Source organism: Pelobates fuscus, chromosome 3 (genome assembly GCF_036172605.1).
Source record: "Pelobates fuscus isolate aPelFus1 chromosome 3, aPelFus1.pri, whole genome shotgun sequence".
Classification (NCBI taxonomy): Eukaryota; Metazoa; Chordata; class Amphibia; order Anura; family Pelobatidae; genus Pelobates; species Pelobates fuscus.
In genome coordinates this window covers 52,492,906-52,510,469 of record NC_086319.1, presented here as the reverse complement: position 1 = coordinate 52,510,469, position 17,564 = coordinate 52,492,906, and the positions used below count along the sequence as shown (strand labels likewise).

The 17,564-nt window shown below is 44.5% G+C and overlaps 1 protein-coding gene across 11 annotated transcripts in view; it reads right to left on the bottom strand.

Moving 5' to 3' along the window:
• The window catches only part of GRIP1 (glutamate receptor interacting protein 1), a 509,652-nt gene that overhangs the window by 91,695 nt on the left and 400,393 nt on the right, over positions 1-17,564 (bottom strand). For all 11 annotated transcript variants that reach the window (XM_063447052.1, XM_063447047.1, XM_063447049.1 and 8 more), the window contains exons 5-6: positions 13,066-13,149; positions 310-385 (exon numbers count right to left, since the gene is read on the bottom strand). In XM_063447052.1, the coding sequence (XP_063303122.1) occupies positions 310-385; positions 13,066-13,149 (160 nt within the window). The remainder of the gene's footprint in view (positions 1-309; positions 386-13,065; positions 13,150-17,564) is intronic.

Genomic DNA, 17,564 nt, shown 5'->3' with positions numbered 1-17,564 from the left:
CTGTCTTAAAACCTTTGAAAAATGTAAACCATTCTTGGAATAAGTCTTGCGTGCTGCAATAAGCCTGGGCATCGGTGACACGCTATAAACCAATGCTGATTGCTGATAACAGATGCCAAAAATATACCATAATACAGAACAAGCCAGCATGTACCTTCTGCAGATCTTCCTGGCTGGCTTGTTGTTCATACACAGTAAAGGACTATTACATTCATTATATCTGCTTATAACAGTTGATGCATAGCTTATCTGCTGGTGTACCAGAATAACCCAGATCCATCTGTATTGCCGTAGAAAGATGTATTGTACCTGTCAGCGGGTCCTCCAGGTCTAACGCAAGTTATTACAACAGGACGAGATTTATTTCTGTCTTCGTGTGCCCCTCCTGGAAACAGGGAAACAGAATCGGCTTATTGCTTCAAGCACATACGTTCTGCTTACTGCTTTATAAGTTGACATACATTAGTCTTAACGATTCTTCACAAACATCCTTTTACTGAGCTCTCTAGACACAGTGCTAGAATTATAAAATGTGAAAGATTACTGCAAGGCTGATTGGAAAAATAATATCATAGAATTTTAAAGGTCAGAACAAATAAAACAGAATATTGCTCAAAACAGACAGTGCTTCCAGAATAACATTTAAGCATTTTATGCTTATACTATATAAACAATGGCATGAAATACTGGGTTTAAAGAGAGCATATAGTTAGGCAGTAAAACCACATCATCTCATTAAATGGTTGAATAGAGTACCGAGTCCCCTGGTGCTGTCAGACAAGTCAAGCAGTTTAACACTGAATAAGGGTAGCTTGCAGCCCACAGTCCGGCCCCTACTGGAGGAGTGGCTAAGGCAGGGATTAAACACTTCCTCATCTAAACCAATTCATACCAGCAAATAGGCAGCTGTGATAGGCTGGAAGTAGTCAGCTGACACTCTCAGAGAATTACCACTATCCATTGCAGCTCAGGCCAATACTTCCTGATTAGCCTGAGCAGCACAGAAGGGAGGAGCAGTTGGGGACGTTCAGCTCACATTAAACAGTTTAACACTGGGTAGAAAAACAATGCCAGGGTATAATGCCAGACACTATAACCACTTCAATGAGATGAGGCAGACGCAATGCCTACACCGTACCTTTAATGACAGTTGGCAGTGTAATCTTCGTTATTTGCATTGCAAATGCCAGTGAAGTTGGTGGCACTGCATTCATTTACGCTCTGGTACTTAGAAGATTACAACAATACAAGTCGTTCTTATACAATATATATATTTTGGAACATTAATATAATTAACGTCTAGACATATTGATAGACTTTGCTATTGTAAAACATTCTTGCACGTGGCTGAGAATATACTTCCTTATATTGTGCAATAATATTACAAAATAAAATAATATCATAGGTTTTATTGCCCTCTACAATAGATAATGTGTACTTTTAATATAACAACCTATTAATCTGGACAATGTTATAATAATTAGAAATCTATAAAACAAAAACAAAAAAAACAGTTCATGAGGTTTTAATGTCATAAAAAGAGAATTATTGGATACATTTAAACATGGCAGAATTTACAACTCAGGAACCAGCAAGATTTATGTAGTCTCCGTGTCTGCGCCAGATCTACTTGCAATGCACGGCATGACACGCGGAGCTGAACAAACAGTCAGAGGAGACTTTTTCCTCTTGACAAAATAAATTACCATGGCTGCAGTGCACTGGCTCATACACCTATGCTGTGAGCTAACGGTGCCTGGAGTGGTGCAAGTACTCAGTTCTTTCATTTGCACTTTAATTTGGTCACAACCATTGAGATAGTTCATTTGGTTAATGGGACACTCCAAACACTTAAAGCACTTTAGCTTGTGTTTGGTCCTGGCCATGGTGTAGAGCAGGGGTCCTCAAACTCCGGCCCCCCAGATGTTGCTGAACTACAACTCCAATGATTCTTTGAATTCCATGATTCTTTGAATTACATAGATAGCCAGAGAATCATGGGAGTTGTAGTTCAGCAACATCTGGAGGTCCGGAGTTTGAAGACCCCTGGTGTAGAGCATGGGTCCTCAAACTCTGGCCCCCCAGATGTTGCTGAACTACAACTCCCATGATTCTCTGGCTATCTATGTAATTCAAAGAATCATGGGAGTTGTAGTTCAGCAACATCTGGGGGGCCGGAGTTTGAGGACCCATGGTGTAGAGTTTGGAATCTGATTGATTGATTGCTTCTGTGGACAGGTGTCTTTTCTACAGGTAAGGAGCTAAGATTAAGAGCACGCCCTTTAAGAGAGTGCTCCTAATCTCAGCTCGTTACCTGTATAAAAGACACCTGGGAGCCAGGAATCTTGCTGATTTATAGGGGGTCAAATACTTATTTCACTCATTGACATGCAAGTCAATTTATAACTTTTTGGTCAGGCGTTTTTCTGGATTTAAAAAAAAATAAAATTGTTATTCTGTCTCTCACTGTTAAAATACACATACCATTAAAATTATAGACTGATCATTTCTTTGTCAGTGGACAAACGTTCAGAATCAGCAGAAGATCAAATACTTTTTTACCCTCACTGTATACACCAATCATTTAGAACTGCATTCAAAAATGTTCCGGCATTTAAAATGTCAATTTGGAACACTTAAATTAAGCGTGATCTGTCTGGAAGAAAAGTTAGTATGAGGTGCACTGCCAACAATCTTTAATGGACTCATCAATTAGTAGTTTTTGTCACTGCATTGCTCATTTAGAAGAGAACAATGTCATTAATTTTAAATTACCGTATACACATATCTACTTGTTAAACATTACTAATTTTACTTTTGTGAAAACGGGTATTTGTTGTAACATAGCCATCAACAATTCAGTGTTGGAGAACAAACCATGGCAATGCATGTTACACAGCCAAAATACATACATGTAATCAAAGAAGGGACTCTCTGGGCAGGAGAACACAGACAACAATTAGTCTAATTCTGAATGGGGAATTGTCACTCCAACCCCAATGAAAATGACATATAGTTTGTATTAAACTTCTTTAATTTGATTCTCAGTTTAGATGTATTTTAAAGAGTTAGCAAGTGACTTCAGAAACCAGTTAAATCCTGGCACAGCCAAGGCACACACACGTTACATTAGAGCAGTATAAAGAGAAAAATTGATTCAGTTTCTTCATCTCTCTCAATGCTGATTGGCAGGTGCAAATAGCAGAGCTTGCAACAATGATTAAAATGGAGAGAAAATGGAAGCAACCAGTTCCAGAAAAGGTTGGTGAGAATTTTTAGATACATACAGGGTTATTTACTAAAGCGTGAATGAGCTATTTTGATCTTACATTTGAAATTCACTTTGAAGTCTCACTTTATAGAATAACCTTCAGGATATTTAAAATGCTGGGAAGTGACGATTCTCATTTAAAAAGGGGCAGACCACGTTTTTATTTTTAAATGAAGCAAACCATGCATATGGGAAAAATTGATTATATACTCAGTAGGAAACATCGCACAAGGAGGGGCGTGGTTTGCAGCCGGCCGAGCTGGACGTGTTCGGCTAGAGCTCCGCTGTAACCACGGTGCCAATCGCTAACATTTGCACGGACAGACTTTAAACATATATATTCCGGTAAGGGAGCTAAGATGGACAAGAAGGCCCCAAGGAGGCAGACCAAGAAGGGGACCGACTCGGCTACTACAGTCTCCGAGTTATTTGCGGCCTCCCGAGCTATGCGCCTGAGCTCACAAGATGGCGGCCGGGACGGCCAAAATACGCCGCGATCACCTTCGAGCCCAGGCGGCAACGTGGCAATGGGGGGAGCAGAACCCGAGGCCAGCCAGATACTTGCTAAACTGGCTGAAGTGCGGACTTACCTGGCTGCCGAAATGGTCCGCAACACCGCTGAGGTCAAAGCGGAAATTCAGGCCTTGGGTGCTCGGACGACGACGCTGGAACACAGGATGGAATCCACTGTGATCGCCCACAACGAAGCAGCTGCCCAAATCAATAGCCTGAAAACCCAGCTTCATGCGGCTACATCGGCGATTGAGGATTTAGGTAACAGATCGCGGCGCAATAACGTTCGCCTTCGCGGCCTACCTGAACAAGATGGAGAGGGCTCCCTCGCCGACACTGTGTTGGCTATATTCCGCCCGCTTCTCCCTGATATACCGGACCACCTATGGCATATCGAAAGGGCACACCGAGCTCTCCGGGCCAGGAGAGCCGATGACAGACGGCCTCGGGATGTAATTGTGAAATTTCTCTCTTTCCAAACTAAAGAGGCCGTAATGAGGTGTGGAAGGGGCCGCCCGATAACGCACAACGGAGTGGAGGTAGCCTTGTTCCAAGATCTCACCCCTGCTACCTTACAGCGTCGGCGGGAATGGCGCCCACTTACCGAAATATTGCAGAAACACTCCATTAGGTACGCCTGGGGCCATCCCTTCCGCTTACTGGCTTTCAAAGACGGCCGCACTAGAGTTCTCGCTCCTGATGGCGACCCGACTGCCTTCTTAACAGGCTTGGGGATCGATATCCCTCTTGGCTTTACGGTTCCGGTGGCAGCGACGGAGGTCCTTGCACCTCTTCCACGCGACTGGCTTTCGGCGGGCGAATGAGGAGGTCGGAGTCCTGGCGGCGGCGGGAGCCCTGCTGTACGTGTCCCAGAGTGGTGAGCGGATCCGGGAGGGTTCTTGCAAGTTGGGAGGGTGGCCCTTTTTTTGATAATGTTTTTGTAATGTTTTGCTACCCCCCCCCCCCTTTTTTTCCTTTTTTAAACTTTTTTTTTTCTTATTTTGGGGGGGGTTCCCATGGTCCGACCGTTGTCCCCTCTGCGGGTGGGTTCTGTTTCTGGGGTGGGCTAGGGCTGTGAGGTTTCCCATCATCTCCCCACCCCACTAACTAACTAACTCACGAAAACGCTTTCCCCCGGCCCTCTCGCTCTCTTGACATGCAGTAGTGGGCTGCGAATGCTTAATTTTTTTGGACTCGAGCCGGCCCGTTTTTACCCCCCTTGCGGACTCAGCAGGACTCATAGCGGCAAACTGTTCCCCTTATTTATTCATTCATTGTTCATTACTCATTACTCATTGTTCATTGTTTCCCTGATACCTACATGTTCCATTGTTCCAACCCGGGCGAGGGGGCGGCGGGTGGCGGGTGACGTGCCCGGTTGATTGCTGGGGCCCTTACTAGCCCCTGCCCTATGTTAAAGTGTGTCTATTCCCCGTTATGGTTGCTGCCTCTGGGAATGCTAGCGTTTAAGATGGGGGATGTGTTTTGGCGGCCCATTTGTTGCCTAGGTCGCATCTATGCCTCACGGTACTCATGGGAAGCAATCTATGCGTTTTACTGACTTTACATTGTGTGCAGCATTATTTTTGTTTCTCTCCGTCCGTCCCCCCCCCCCCCCCCCCCCCCCCCCTCGTCTGGGTGGGCGGGTGGGTACAACACAACACTTCTCACTCGCCCTCTTAATCCGGCCCGCTGACTATATACTGAGGGTCACCAATGGGTACTGTTGCCACTGGGTCTGGAGCTCTATCCTGGGCCTGGGCCGCCTGAATATATCCATTTCCCACGTGCAGTATTATTATTTTCGGTTATTTTTAGCTGCACTTGAGCGTATCCGCTCCCCTGCCTGTTTAAGGGGGATTATGTTTCGAAGTATACATATTCGCCCCGCGGGGCGCCCCCAGATAAGACCTCCAGTTACTAATTAGGGAGAGGGGTCGATTCAACGGAGATATGCCTAATACCCATACTCTCTCACTCTCTCCCCCCCCCCCCCTAGGGATGACAATGGGTGATGCTGGGGTTTGTTCTGGGGTAGAGGAGCTCCGCTCCCCCTGGATTGTTTAAATAAAGTGTTTGTCCACAATATATTAATTTGGGCACCTTATGGTGCCTACTACAGTTGGTCTATGCTTGGGCTACTCTGGGGCATTTTTTGTGCTCTGGGGTCACCTCAGTATACACCCCAAGTTGTCCTGGCAATGGGTAAGCCCAGGCGAAAGTTCTCTCGCTTGTTCTTCTTTCTTATACCTTCTCCTTTCTATGCTTCTACGCTTTCTTCCCTCTCCCTCCCCCCCTTCCCTCTCGCCCTCCCTTACGCCCTCAAGGGGGACGCAGGTACCCGTACATGCTACATGCCACGCGGACACAGTGGGCGAGACCCATACTGCCGCTCTATGTTTTTGATAACCTCATCGCAATATACGCAGGGACCCCTGGGGGACCCGGCACGTAAAATACGCATTACCCTTTCCCTATCGCGATGCCATTGAAATTAATATCTTTGAATGTCAAGGGCCTCAATGCTCCGAACAAGCGTCGCCTTATGTTCAGAGATCTTAAGCGGTTAAACACGGACATTGCATTCCTGCAGGAGACACATATTCCAGCGTCAGCGAAATTCGCACTAAAAGATCATGTGTTCCGGACTGTCCACGAGGCCAGGGCACTGAACAAACGTAGTGGTGTAGCGGTACTTATACACCACAGGTGCCCTTTTAAAGTGGGGAAAGTTGAGGCGGACCCAAAAGGCCGCTTTGTACTGGTGTCAGGAACTTTATACTCCCATACGACTCACTTTCTGAATATCTACGCCCCTAATGACCCCTCTACTGAATTCTGGGATGCTATGGCCCAGTTGGTACAGGATCTACCACACGGAATGGTGATTGTGGGTGGCGACCTTAACGCCGCCCCGTGCCCGGCCGCAGACCGGAGCCGGGGCTGCGGCCTCCCGCGATCACACGGAAGAGGGAGACAAGATAAGATTCTCCAGTCCTTTATCCTCCGGACGGGCCTCTTAGACATCTGGAGGGCACATCATCCTGCAGACCGCGACTTCACTTTCTATTCAACACCCCACGACACCTATTCTAGGATCGATATGTTTTTAGTGAACTCTCACTCGGCGTCAAAGGTTACGGGCGCCACGATCGGCTCTATCACCTGGTCCGACCACGCCGAGGTCACACTGACCTTGGACAACTTATGCGTAGCGTCCCCATGGTCCTGGAAGTTAAATACTTCTTTGCTACAAGATCTGGCAGTGGTGGACGTAGTTCGGAAGGAAATGTCAGAATATTTTACTAGGGAAACAGAGTCAGGCCTCCGCCCGGCCACGGTGTGGGCCGCCCACAAGGCGGTTATCCGCGGTATCTTGATTCGCGAAGCCACACTGAAGAAAAAGCGCAAATCGCAACTAATATCATCTCTCTTAGAAGCGTTGGGACGGGCCGAGGAAAAACACAAGGCTGCCCCGTCGCCTACTACACTAACGGGCGTACAAGACCTGCGGGCTTCGGTCCGCGAGGCACTCTTGGACGACACGGCCAGGGCTATAATGTGGTCCAAGAGGACCTATTATGAAAAATCTAACAAGATGGACACACTGCTAGCCAGAACTCTTCGCCCGAGACAGGGCCACTCGCATATAACGAGTATTAAAAACAGTTCGGGTGGGAACTGTACAGATCCCACCGACATAGCTCAGGTCTTTACAAGCTACTTTTCCAATCTCTACAACCATTCGAACGACGACGAGGCGACACGTCAACGTGACACCAAGGAAACTAAGCAATTCTTGTCTCGATTGACTCTTCCACGATTAGGGAGGGAGGACTCCGCGATCCTCGGCACGCGGATCACGGCCGAAGAAATTGACGCGGCAATAACTGCTCTGAAGGGTAACAAAGCTCCGGGCCCGGATGGCTTCGAAGGTAGCTACTATAAAATCTTTCGTGACGAACTTACACCCCACTTAGAGACCTTATTTAATGACCTTATGGAGGGCGGCACTCCGGACAGGGACATGTCTCTGGCCGACATGGTGTTGCTACCCAAGCCTGGCAAAGATGACTCAGTTCCGGAGAACTTTCGCCCAATCTCATTAATCAATCACGACTCAAAAATCCTGGCTAAGATCCTGGCTACCCGATTGAACCCTTTCCTCACAAAGCTAATCCATCCAGACCAGGTGGGATTTATTCCTAGTAGGCAATTATTCGAAAATACTAGACGTAACATTGACCTCATTTGGAGACAGGTAGATAAAGAGATCCCAACGCTGCTCTTGTCGCTAGACGCGGAAAAGGCCTTTGACAGAGTCAAATGGCCTTACCTATTTGAAGTCCTTCGGCACTTTGGCCTTCCGGCCACCTACCTGACTGCAATTGGGGCAATGTATACCGACGTGCAGGCGCGGGTTCGGATAGCAGGGTCAAAAACTATACCATTTAGTTTAAGCAATGGAACGAGGCAGGGCTGCCCGTTGTCCCCACTGCTGTTCGCTCTGTCGTTGGAGCCCCTTTTGCAAACAATACGTGACACTCAGGAAATTAAAGGAATTCAGATCGGAGGCCAGCGATACGTGGTCTCCGGCTTTGCGGACGACGTCTTGCTGACCTTGACTGAACCAGGGGCTTCGATGGCGGCTCTGATGGAGGTGTTGGACTCCTATGGCAGGCTTGCCGGCTATAAGGTGAATCTCACCAAATCAAGCGCTCTCCCGATCCATATGCGCGACTCTGACGTGGAACACCTAAGGGAGACATATAAGATTCCTATAGCCAGAGACAATATCAAGTACCTAGGGGTTCGGCTGACAGCGGACCCGACCCACCTACACCAACAGAATTATACACCCTTAATCCGCACCTTAATAGCGGATATGGACAGGTGGCAGGATAAACCGATCTCTTGGATAGGTAGGATCCACACGGTGAAGATGAACGTGCTCCCACGGATCCTTTTCCTATTTCAAGCTCTGCCGCTCAAACTGACTAGGTCCGACCTGGGCTCGCTCCAGCAAGCCATAGGGAAGTTTGTTTGGCAAAACAAGAAACACAGAGTATCTCGAAATATTCTATACAGGGCAAGATCTAGAGGCGGACTAGGCCTACCGAACCTATACTACTATTACTTGGCAGCCCAGCTTACGCAAATAGCGTTATGGCACTCTCCTCCGAACGAAAGGAGGTGGGTGGATTTGGAATCATCCCTCATGGGACCCGACATCCCCCAATTCTTTATGTGGGTCCCCAAGGCCAACAGACCACTCCCACACATCCACTGCCCGGCCATTGCGAACTCTATAAAACTCTGGGATGCTACATCGCTTAAATACGGGTTCTCCACGCAGTCCTCCCCGTTAACTCCTTACCTACGAAATACGGCCTTTAGCCCAGGGCTGACGGCTGGGGACTTTAGGGGCATAGAAAGCACGGGACTCAAACGTCTATGTCATCTATACGAAGATGGCTCGATAATTCAGTTTGAGGAACTAAAGACTAGGGCGACTTTACGCCCCTCTGACTTCTTCCGGTATCTGCAGCTTAGAGACTTCGCTCAAACACCAGCGATCCGGGCTATAGCATTAACACCGCCTACATACTTCGAGAACATGTGCCTGAAGGAGCAATTCCCGAAAGGCCTTATCACTGCCTTATACGCTCACTTAAGTACCTCCACATCGGAGTGGGGAGCACTCACCTACGTAGCACAGTGGGAGGCCGATCTGGGCGAAGAGCTTGAAGGGGTGGACTGGCAGGATATCTGGGAGGCCGCTGCGGCTTCGTCGGTATGTGTCTCCATGCAGGAACAAGCCTACAAGACTATGTTTAGGTGGTACACCACTCCGGTTAAACTTCATAGGATGCGTAGAACCCCCACAGACTTATGCTGGAAAGGTTGTGGCAATAAAGGAACCTACATGCATATGTGGTGGGAATGCCCGATGATTCAGCAATTCTGGAAACAGATAGCAGAGGTACTGAAGACTATTTTCGATAGAGAAATCACCCTGGACCCTTGGGTCTTCCTTCTGGCCAGGCCTATGGAAGGCTGGTCCAGAACGGAACAGCTACTAATTCATAAAATTAATTTGGCAGCTAGACGAGCCCTAGCACAACTGTGGCTACAAAATACTACCCCCCCACTAAACATGGTCCTACACAAGATTAAAGATACATTCCTAATGGACAAACTGACGGCCAAGGTCAGAGGCACACATGCGAAGTTTGAGAGGGTTTGGGCTCCATGGATAGATAGCGGGGTGGGCGGTTGAGAGGGCGGGAGTGGGTTTATCCCCCACCGCCCCACCCCCCCCGACGGGTCTGCACCGGTAGATACTCCTGACTTTTCTCTCCTGTACAGAAGTATGGGGACCCGACCCGGAAATTAGCAAGCTATAAGATACCCCACCAATGTCACTCGCCTTTCCGCCATCAAAACTGGGTCCATCCAATGCCCCCGGGTACTGATACTTAAATGTCCAAAAGAGCTGACGGGTCCCGGCACCCCCTTTTCCCTTCCCCTCCCCCCCCTAAAACCCTTTCCTGATCCCCCCTACCACCCCCCCCCCTTCCTCTTTCTATCTTTCTGTCGCTACATTTCCACTATTGACTCCATATGGTCCCTATATCCCCCACTATCTGACGGCACAATCCTCACACTACCTCCACGGAGCTATTACTGCCGGAGCTTAAAATGGTTAAACCGCACCTTTACTGAGGCTGCCTTTCCCTTGAGGTGGGAGTGGGGAAACATACTTCAATACCACAAAGCTCAACAGATGCCGTCATCACGTCCTCCTGGTTACTTCGTATCAGGCGTTTGGACCAACCGAGTCTATTTCTTTTCTCTTTTCTCGTTTTACAATTAAAAATTTTTTAAGGTGGAACACCTTGAACCTGGGTGGCACGTCGGGGCGGAAACACAATCTGACTTACCTAACGCAATAGGTTATGCTATGTTAATAATATACTCGTTTGCAAACTATATGTCTTTATGCCCGCCTTATCGTGCTCCTAATGGTCTCTATTGAAATTGTTACTGATGTATGTTATGTTGTAACCTTATAATAAATAAAGAATTTAAAAAAAAAAAAGGAAACATCGCACAAATGTGGAATAAAATTGGGTATGTCTTCCTGATTGTGCAAACTGCTGTGATGTTTCAGATGCATGTGTTTTTACTGTGTTACTGTGGTTTAACACAGCCTTATATTACACAGCTCTCAAATCCATGTAAATAATTCGTTCCTTATCATTTAATTAAAATCTCTGACAATTCCTCAATCTACAATCACTAAAAAATATATAATTGGATGCCATTTTCTTTTCTTTTAGCAATACTCATTTAAAGCCCCAGGAAGAAAACACTGTGCTGTATCAAAGAAAAGTCTACTGATAAATATACAAAATGTGCATAAATTGCAAGAAAAAAAAAATCATATTAATATTTAACCAGTGTACAGCATACACAGCACATGACATCTGTTGTCTTCATCTCATACTGAGAAATAAACAAATCCCTGAAAACGGCACCTCTCAGTAATTGTCTCTCTGAGAGCACCCAAGTCAGAATTTGCTTCAGAAGGTTTGGTGCATACATTAAAAAGACTAATTACATTATCTCTATTTTAAAGTGACTGCAACTCGCTTTTAAAACAACATGAACTCATTCTGGAAATTATGCACCTTCTGGGACCCTTGTAAGTTGGGTTTGAAGCATTGGTGGGCTATAACTAGTTCCTTTGAGCTAGTGAATTCTGGAATCTCTAGAAGCAAAAGGGACACATAGCTACTTTTGATACCCTGGCACCCAATACAGATCCTCTGGCATGTATCCAAGGATTCCTTGGACTGGTGTAATTGTCATGAATATGGGTACTTATGGTTAACCAGGCTATAATCATGGCTTCCCGACCTTCAGTAGCCAAATATATTTTTAACGGAGAAGTCACATCTTGATGTAATTAGAGAATGGTCTGTCCACGTAAGGCGATGGGATCCTCTAAAACAGTGGTTCCCAACCCAATCCTCAAGTAACCCCTACCAGTCCCGGATTTAGGGATCACCCAGGGGTGTCGAAGGTGTTTTAAAATAAATAAATAAATAAATAAACACTATAGACACACCAGGGTAATCCCTAAATCCTGGACTGGTAGGGGGTACTTGAGGACTGGGTTGGGAACCCCTGCTCTAAAACATTGCATTAATTGGCTTTTTTTTTTTTTTTGCATTTAAAAAAAAAATATATATATATATATATATATTGGTAAGGATGCAAGTCATATATTAGAACTTCATCTTTAACGGAATTTTCTTTTAAACCCTCACAGACCAGGGGCTATGTAAGTCCATCTGTATCATGACCTATCTGGCAAGTATGTTAGTCATTAAGGGGTTAAATGTAAATTGAAAATACTGAAATATTCACCCGGCATTAGAAGGAAGTTAATATCCAGAAATGACCATCATTATCTTGCATGTAAAGGCTGCCATCACCAGTACTTTAATTACTTTTTCTTTCAATTTTCAGTCATTAATTAATCAGGTATCGAGTATTCCCCACTGAGATGCACAGAACACTTGTTTTTTTGCCATTTAGTCTTGTCTCTACATGTACGGTACTGTGGCATTTAAAAATGTTGATCTCTTTTGAAGCGGAGGGTGTATAAAGCTTAGTATAAAAATATACGCGCTTTAAAAGCAAACTGCCAACTAAAAGGTTTTAAAGGCTTGAACAAAAAAAATCAAAAAGTGATTTGGCAAAGCAAAATATTTTAAGCTCAATGTAGAAACCTCTTCTGCGAAGATGCCTAAAACAAAGCCCTGCTGCTTCTACGCAGGATTTATTCCGCCTAATTTAATAAGGGGGGCTGTGAGACTACATGCACAAAGAAAGATATGCTAGAAAGATGCACTAGTTAGATTTATAATTAATAGAAAACGTTGGACTGCTCAAAAATGTATCTCTACATAGACCAAATACCTTGGTGTTATTTAAATGAATTTCACAGTGTTTTTCTCAATGACATTGTATTAAAAGAAATATAGGAACAATCAATTAATGGTGATAGGAGTTACACTGTAACAGCGCGTGCCACCGTTAGATCAGTTTTTACGAACAGCGTTGAAAGATTCTACACAGCATGCACATTGATCGTTTTGGCAGGTGGAAGGTTCTTCAGGCCATTGTTAGTTTATCTAGAGAGAGTTGGCAAGCACTGACCGTTTTCAAGCTATAAAATAATTATTTTATGCGAGTCACAGGTTACTTACCTCGTATTACAAATCCAAAGGTATTGCCTTCCTTGTGTAGAGTAACTTCCACAGTTCTAAAGATCACCCCTGACCCCTGTATTGCTGAGTAACATAAAAAGGAGAGAAAAAAAAACAACAACATGAAGTGTCGGGATGACCACCAGAGGAAACAAACAATTTTATAGTAACAAAATAGAGATGAGGGGCAGACCTAGAACGTGCTGTGTGTATGTGTATATAATTATATACACACACACACACACACACACACACATTTTCCAAAAGCAGTCGGGCCTGATAACACCGATACACACACACTGTATTTCTGCTTCTTCTCGGTCAATAAATAGAAACATGACTTACACAATGTATTAGTAATGAATTTTTCAGCTATTGCTCAGTTAATATCTCTAGTGAATAGCTCAAGCCAACACGTGATTGAAGAGTGGAACACATTTAGCTAGAGGTAATGTACTGAAGAAATTAAATTGCATTCCCTTACCACCAAGGGGGTCTAGCATTCTCAGTATAGGAAGGCGCCATATAATATCTATATATATTTTCAATTCTTTATTTATTGTCAGGTGACAGGTACAACAATGACATAAATATTATGGCTTACTAGAACACACACAGAATACCAGTCCAGTTTTATAATTTTAAATATGAAATAAACAGTCAAAAACATGTTATTAAAGTCCGGCAGGCAGAGATGTATGCTCACCCTTACAAGAAAACACAGGCCGAGGTGGTCAGGCAAGAATTCACCTGGCCTGTGAGTCGGTGCACGGGGGCTGTGCAGGATAATTCCGAGTCGCGGATAAACCAGGAGAATAGTCGTGGGAAGCCAAGGGTCCGAGGAAGCCAGAAGTCAGAATAAACGAAAACACAAGCCAGAGTCAAGAGGAAACTGGAGAACAGGAAACAGCAAACGGATCACCAGAGTAACGGAACGGACACTGCCTTCTGGGAGAGGCAGTGTTTTATACCTGGCTAATGAGGCCATCAGCTACAGGGGTGCTGAGAATGTTGGAACAGCCACAAAATAACGTCCAGCCCCCAGTGCTGAATACAAGGCAAGATACAAACTTCAGGCTATCACTTGAGCTGTATGGTGGTTCAGAGGAGAAACAGCAGGCCCAGGACTGCAAAATACCCAGGTTCAAATCCCTTATTGGGCACTTCTGGGGCGACCTTGTCTGGCAGTCTGGATGTTGCGGTGAGAACCGTGACACATTGTTAGTATAAAGTAGAGTGTGGTGGGACCGCTGTCTGTTCGTGCATTGACTTGTTATAAGTTGTGTGTTTCCCTGCTACTTCGTATAAATGTGCCTGCTCCCCGTTCGGGAGGTTTTCCACGAAGGGAATTAATTTACCTCCCGAACGGGGACCACCCCAATACCTCATTTAGAATGTTGGTTTAGAACGTTCGCACGTCGTAACAAGGTGTCAAAACCACAAACTGCAAGGGAAGCCTCGGCGCGTGCTTCCCCTGGAAATTCCCATTTTGTATAGGCGACCGCATCCAGGAGGCTATCTGTACCTGGGGAACAAGGAGGCAGGGGGATTCCTGTGCGGTGCTTCCCAAGTACAGAGGCTCATGGGAGGAAGACACAGAGTGGCAGGCTTTCCATGTTTTGGGAGACAAAGGGACAACAACCCCTCTTCTCCCGCGCTTTGGCTACCAGGCATGAAGGATCCTGGGAAGAAGATCCCCTGTTTCCGGAAGTGGCAAACACTGTGTTAGGGTGGCGGGAACAAGGGACAAAGGGACCAGAGTTCTGGTCCCGTGCTGTGACCCCTGGGAGGGGACAATGTCCTTGTATGGTGTCCACCCCTTGCATGGGGAAAGTATAAAGCCGAGTGTGGCCAATAAAGTTGTTGTTGTACCCCCTGGAACTGTCTTTCATCCAGACAGACGTATGTTAATCGGTTCCATTCCAGGTGAATGCTGTACCTTGGCTTAGGTAACCGAACGAGCTACCCCTGGCCCGCTACATAGAGGAAGTCACATCATTTTATTCAAACAAGCTGTAACTTAGCTAAACTATCCTCCTTAAATATTAAATTGCTGACCGAACAGTTATAATAAAAACTTCAAAAATAAAACAATTTAAAAAAAATTGAGCTCGTGATAGGTCTCATTACACAAATTATAATTATAATATTCCTCTTCAACCAGATCCTTGCCTGTCCAAATAAATGAAATACTGATTCCATCGATCATAACTTCTGACAATATTAAAATACATTTAAAAAGCATCGATGTACTCGGCAGCACTGAATAAGCCCAGCAACAAGTGATGCAATGGAGGAGAAAGCACCATTTGCCAGATTGACAATTTCCCTGTAGTAAGCATGTTGTGGCTGCGCGTACTCATTAAACAATGACAATTCTCCGAAGCAAAATATTATGTTAATTGCAATTACTCTATTACGCAGGCTCGTCCCAAACTTGTTCTAAAGAATGCAAACAATGGAACAAGCGAATTATCCCAGTGCGTTATCATTTAGGGCTGCCAACAGGGCATAATGACACAAGCCAAACCAAGAAGCACCCATAATACTAAACTTCAATACCCATTCTGAAGTCTCATTTACTATTGTATGTGGAAATTGGAAACGTTTTAATCAAATTTAAAGAAGTCAATTACCTAATTCATTGTAGGGGAAGAATCATTACACATCTAAAGTGAATGAGCTAAAGACACTGATGAAAGCACATATCATTAATTTCAGCTTAACCCACTTAAATTTGTTCCTAATGTCTTGGGAATTATTATACGACTCAGCATTTGAATGAGCGTATGTTTTGCAGCGCATAGAGCGTGGCTGGTCTACTTACTTGGGCTAAGGATTTAACATTTTTGGATAAACTTTTAGAATGTCTTTTTTTAATATTTAAGAATATATCATAATAAAAACATGACGTAAACATTTTAACATTAAAATATTGTTTTAAAAATATTAAATCATTTTAAAAGTTTATCCAAAAATTTTACATCGCTTGAAAACCAAAAATATCAAATCGAGGGCTTGGTTTTTTTAGAGTTTGTTCACTTTACAAATGTACACCACCTCCCGCAGACCTAGAATTTGGCACTTGTATCAACTAAAATTAAATAGAACGGTTATTCTAGTCCAATAAATTGATTGTGAAAACATAAATCTAAAAAAAATGGTTATGTAAAGTTATTTTGGAGATACAGAAAGGACTATCTTATCTCAGGACTCTTGTTTCTGAAAGTTAGCCAAGACACAGCCAGAACATTAATTAGCTTCTAGAACATATTGCCACCTCAATTTTTACAATTATGTGTAGCTTGATTGTTGGCTAACCTCAACCATTAATCAATGTGAGAAGCACCATAAAATAACCAAACAAAACATATAGCATGAATGTAGTAGGCTGAAAACAAAACAATAAAGAGCAACATTGAAGGCATGGCTTCGTCATTTCGGTTCAAATGAGCGTAAACTATTATAAATACACAAAAATAAACTCCAGTAGTTCCAGAAATGAGCAGGAAGGGGAAGGAAGCGTCTGTTAGGAGCAGAGAGGGTCAGGAAGGGACAGAAGGAGAAGAAAGAATTAGAAGGAGCAGGAGTAGGAGAAGGAGCAGAAATGAGTAGGACAGGACAGCAAGGAGCAGAAAAGGGCAGCAAGGAGTTGGAAGAGGCAGAATGAGCACAAAGGTAAAGTAGGAGAAGGAGCAGAAAGGATCTGCAAGGGGCAGAAAAGGATCAGAAAGAGAAAGGAGCAGAAGGGCGCATAAGAAGCAGAAAGGTAAAGGAGCCAAGGAGGAGAGAAGACAGTGTCAGAAGAAAAAGAAGACTGTCAAATGATGGTGAAGAAAGGGAGATTGGAGCAGGAAGATCCCTCCACTTCATTCTGAACACCACATCATAAGTCTTTGGTACCTGGGCCTGGCAGGAAAACGTTGGACCTTCTCATCTCCCCAGGTAAAAACAAAAATATCAGTGTTAATGTGTTCACTTTTATTTACTAAGTGTCACGAAGCACAGAGTGCTGCTGGGTAGGGTCACTAATTGGCTATAACTGTCATCTGGCACTCTAAGCCAATCAGTAGCTCCCCATTCATAAAAAAGTAAAACATTTTTATAAACTGGGAAGTAGCAATTGTATTCCTGACACCATAGTTGTGAAAATGCTATTCACCATGGCTTTATGTGATAATGACTATGCCCTCCCCTTTATGACACTGTCAAAAAGGGGCCAAGCAGGGATATCATTGCAATTATGCAATTCCTGTGGACGCCCATGGGCAGACCTGTCTATAAGTGAATCCAGAATCTAATGGTCCAATAAAAAAAATCCATGCATACCTTCCAAGTGTCCCTATTGAGGAGGGACAGTCCATATTTTGGGCTCAAATTCCTCTGTCCCACTTTTCTAGGAGCTCCATATTGTTGGTGTGTCTGAGTGTATAACAGAGCTCCACAGTAATAATATTAACAGTGATGTCTCTTTAAACTACAATAAATGTGTTTAGAAA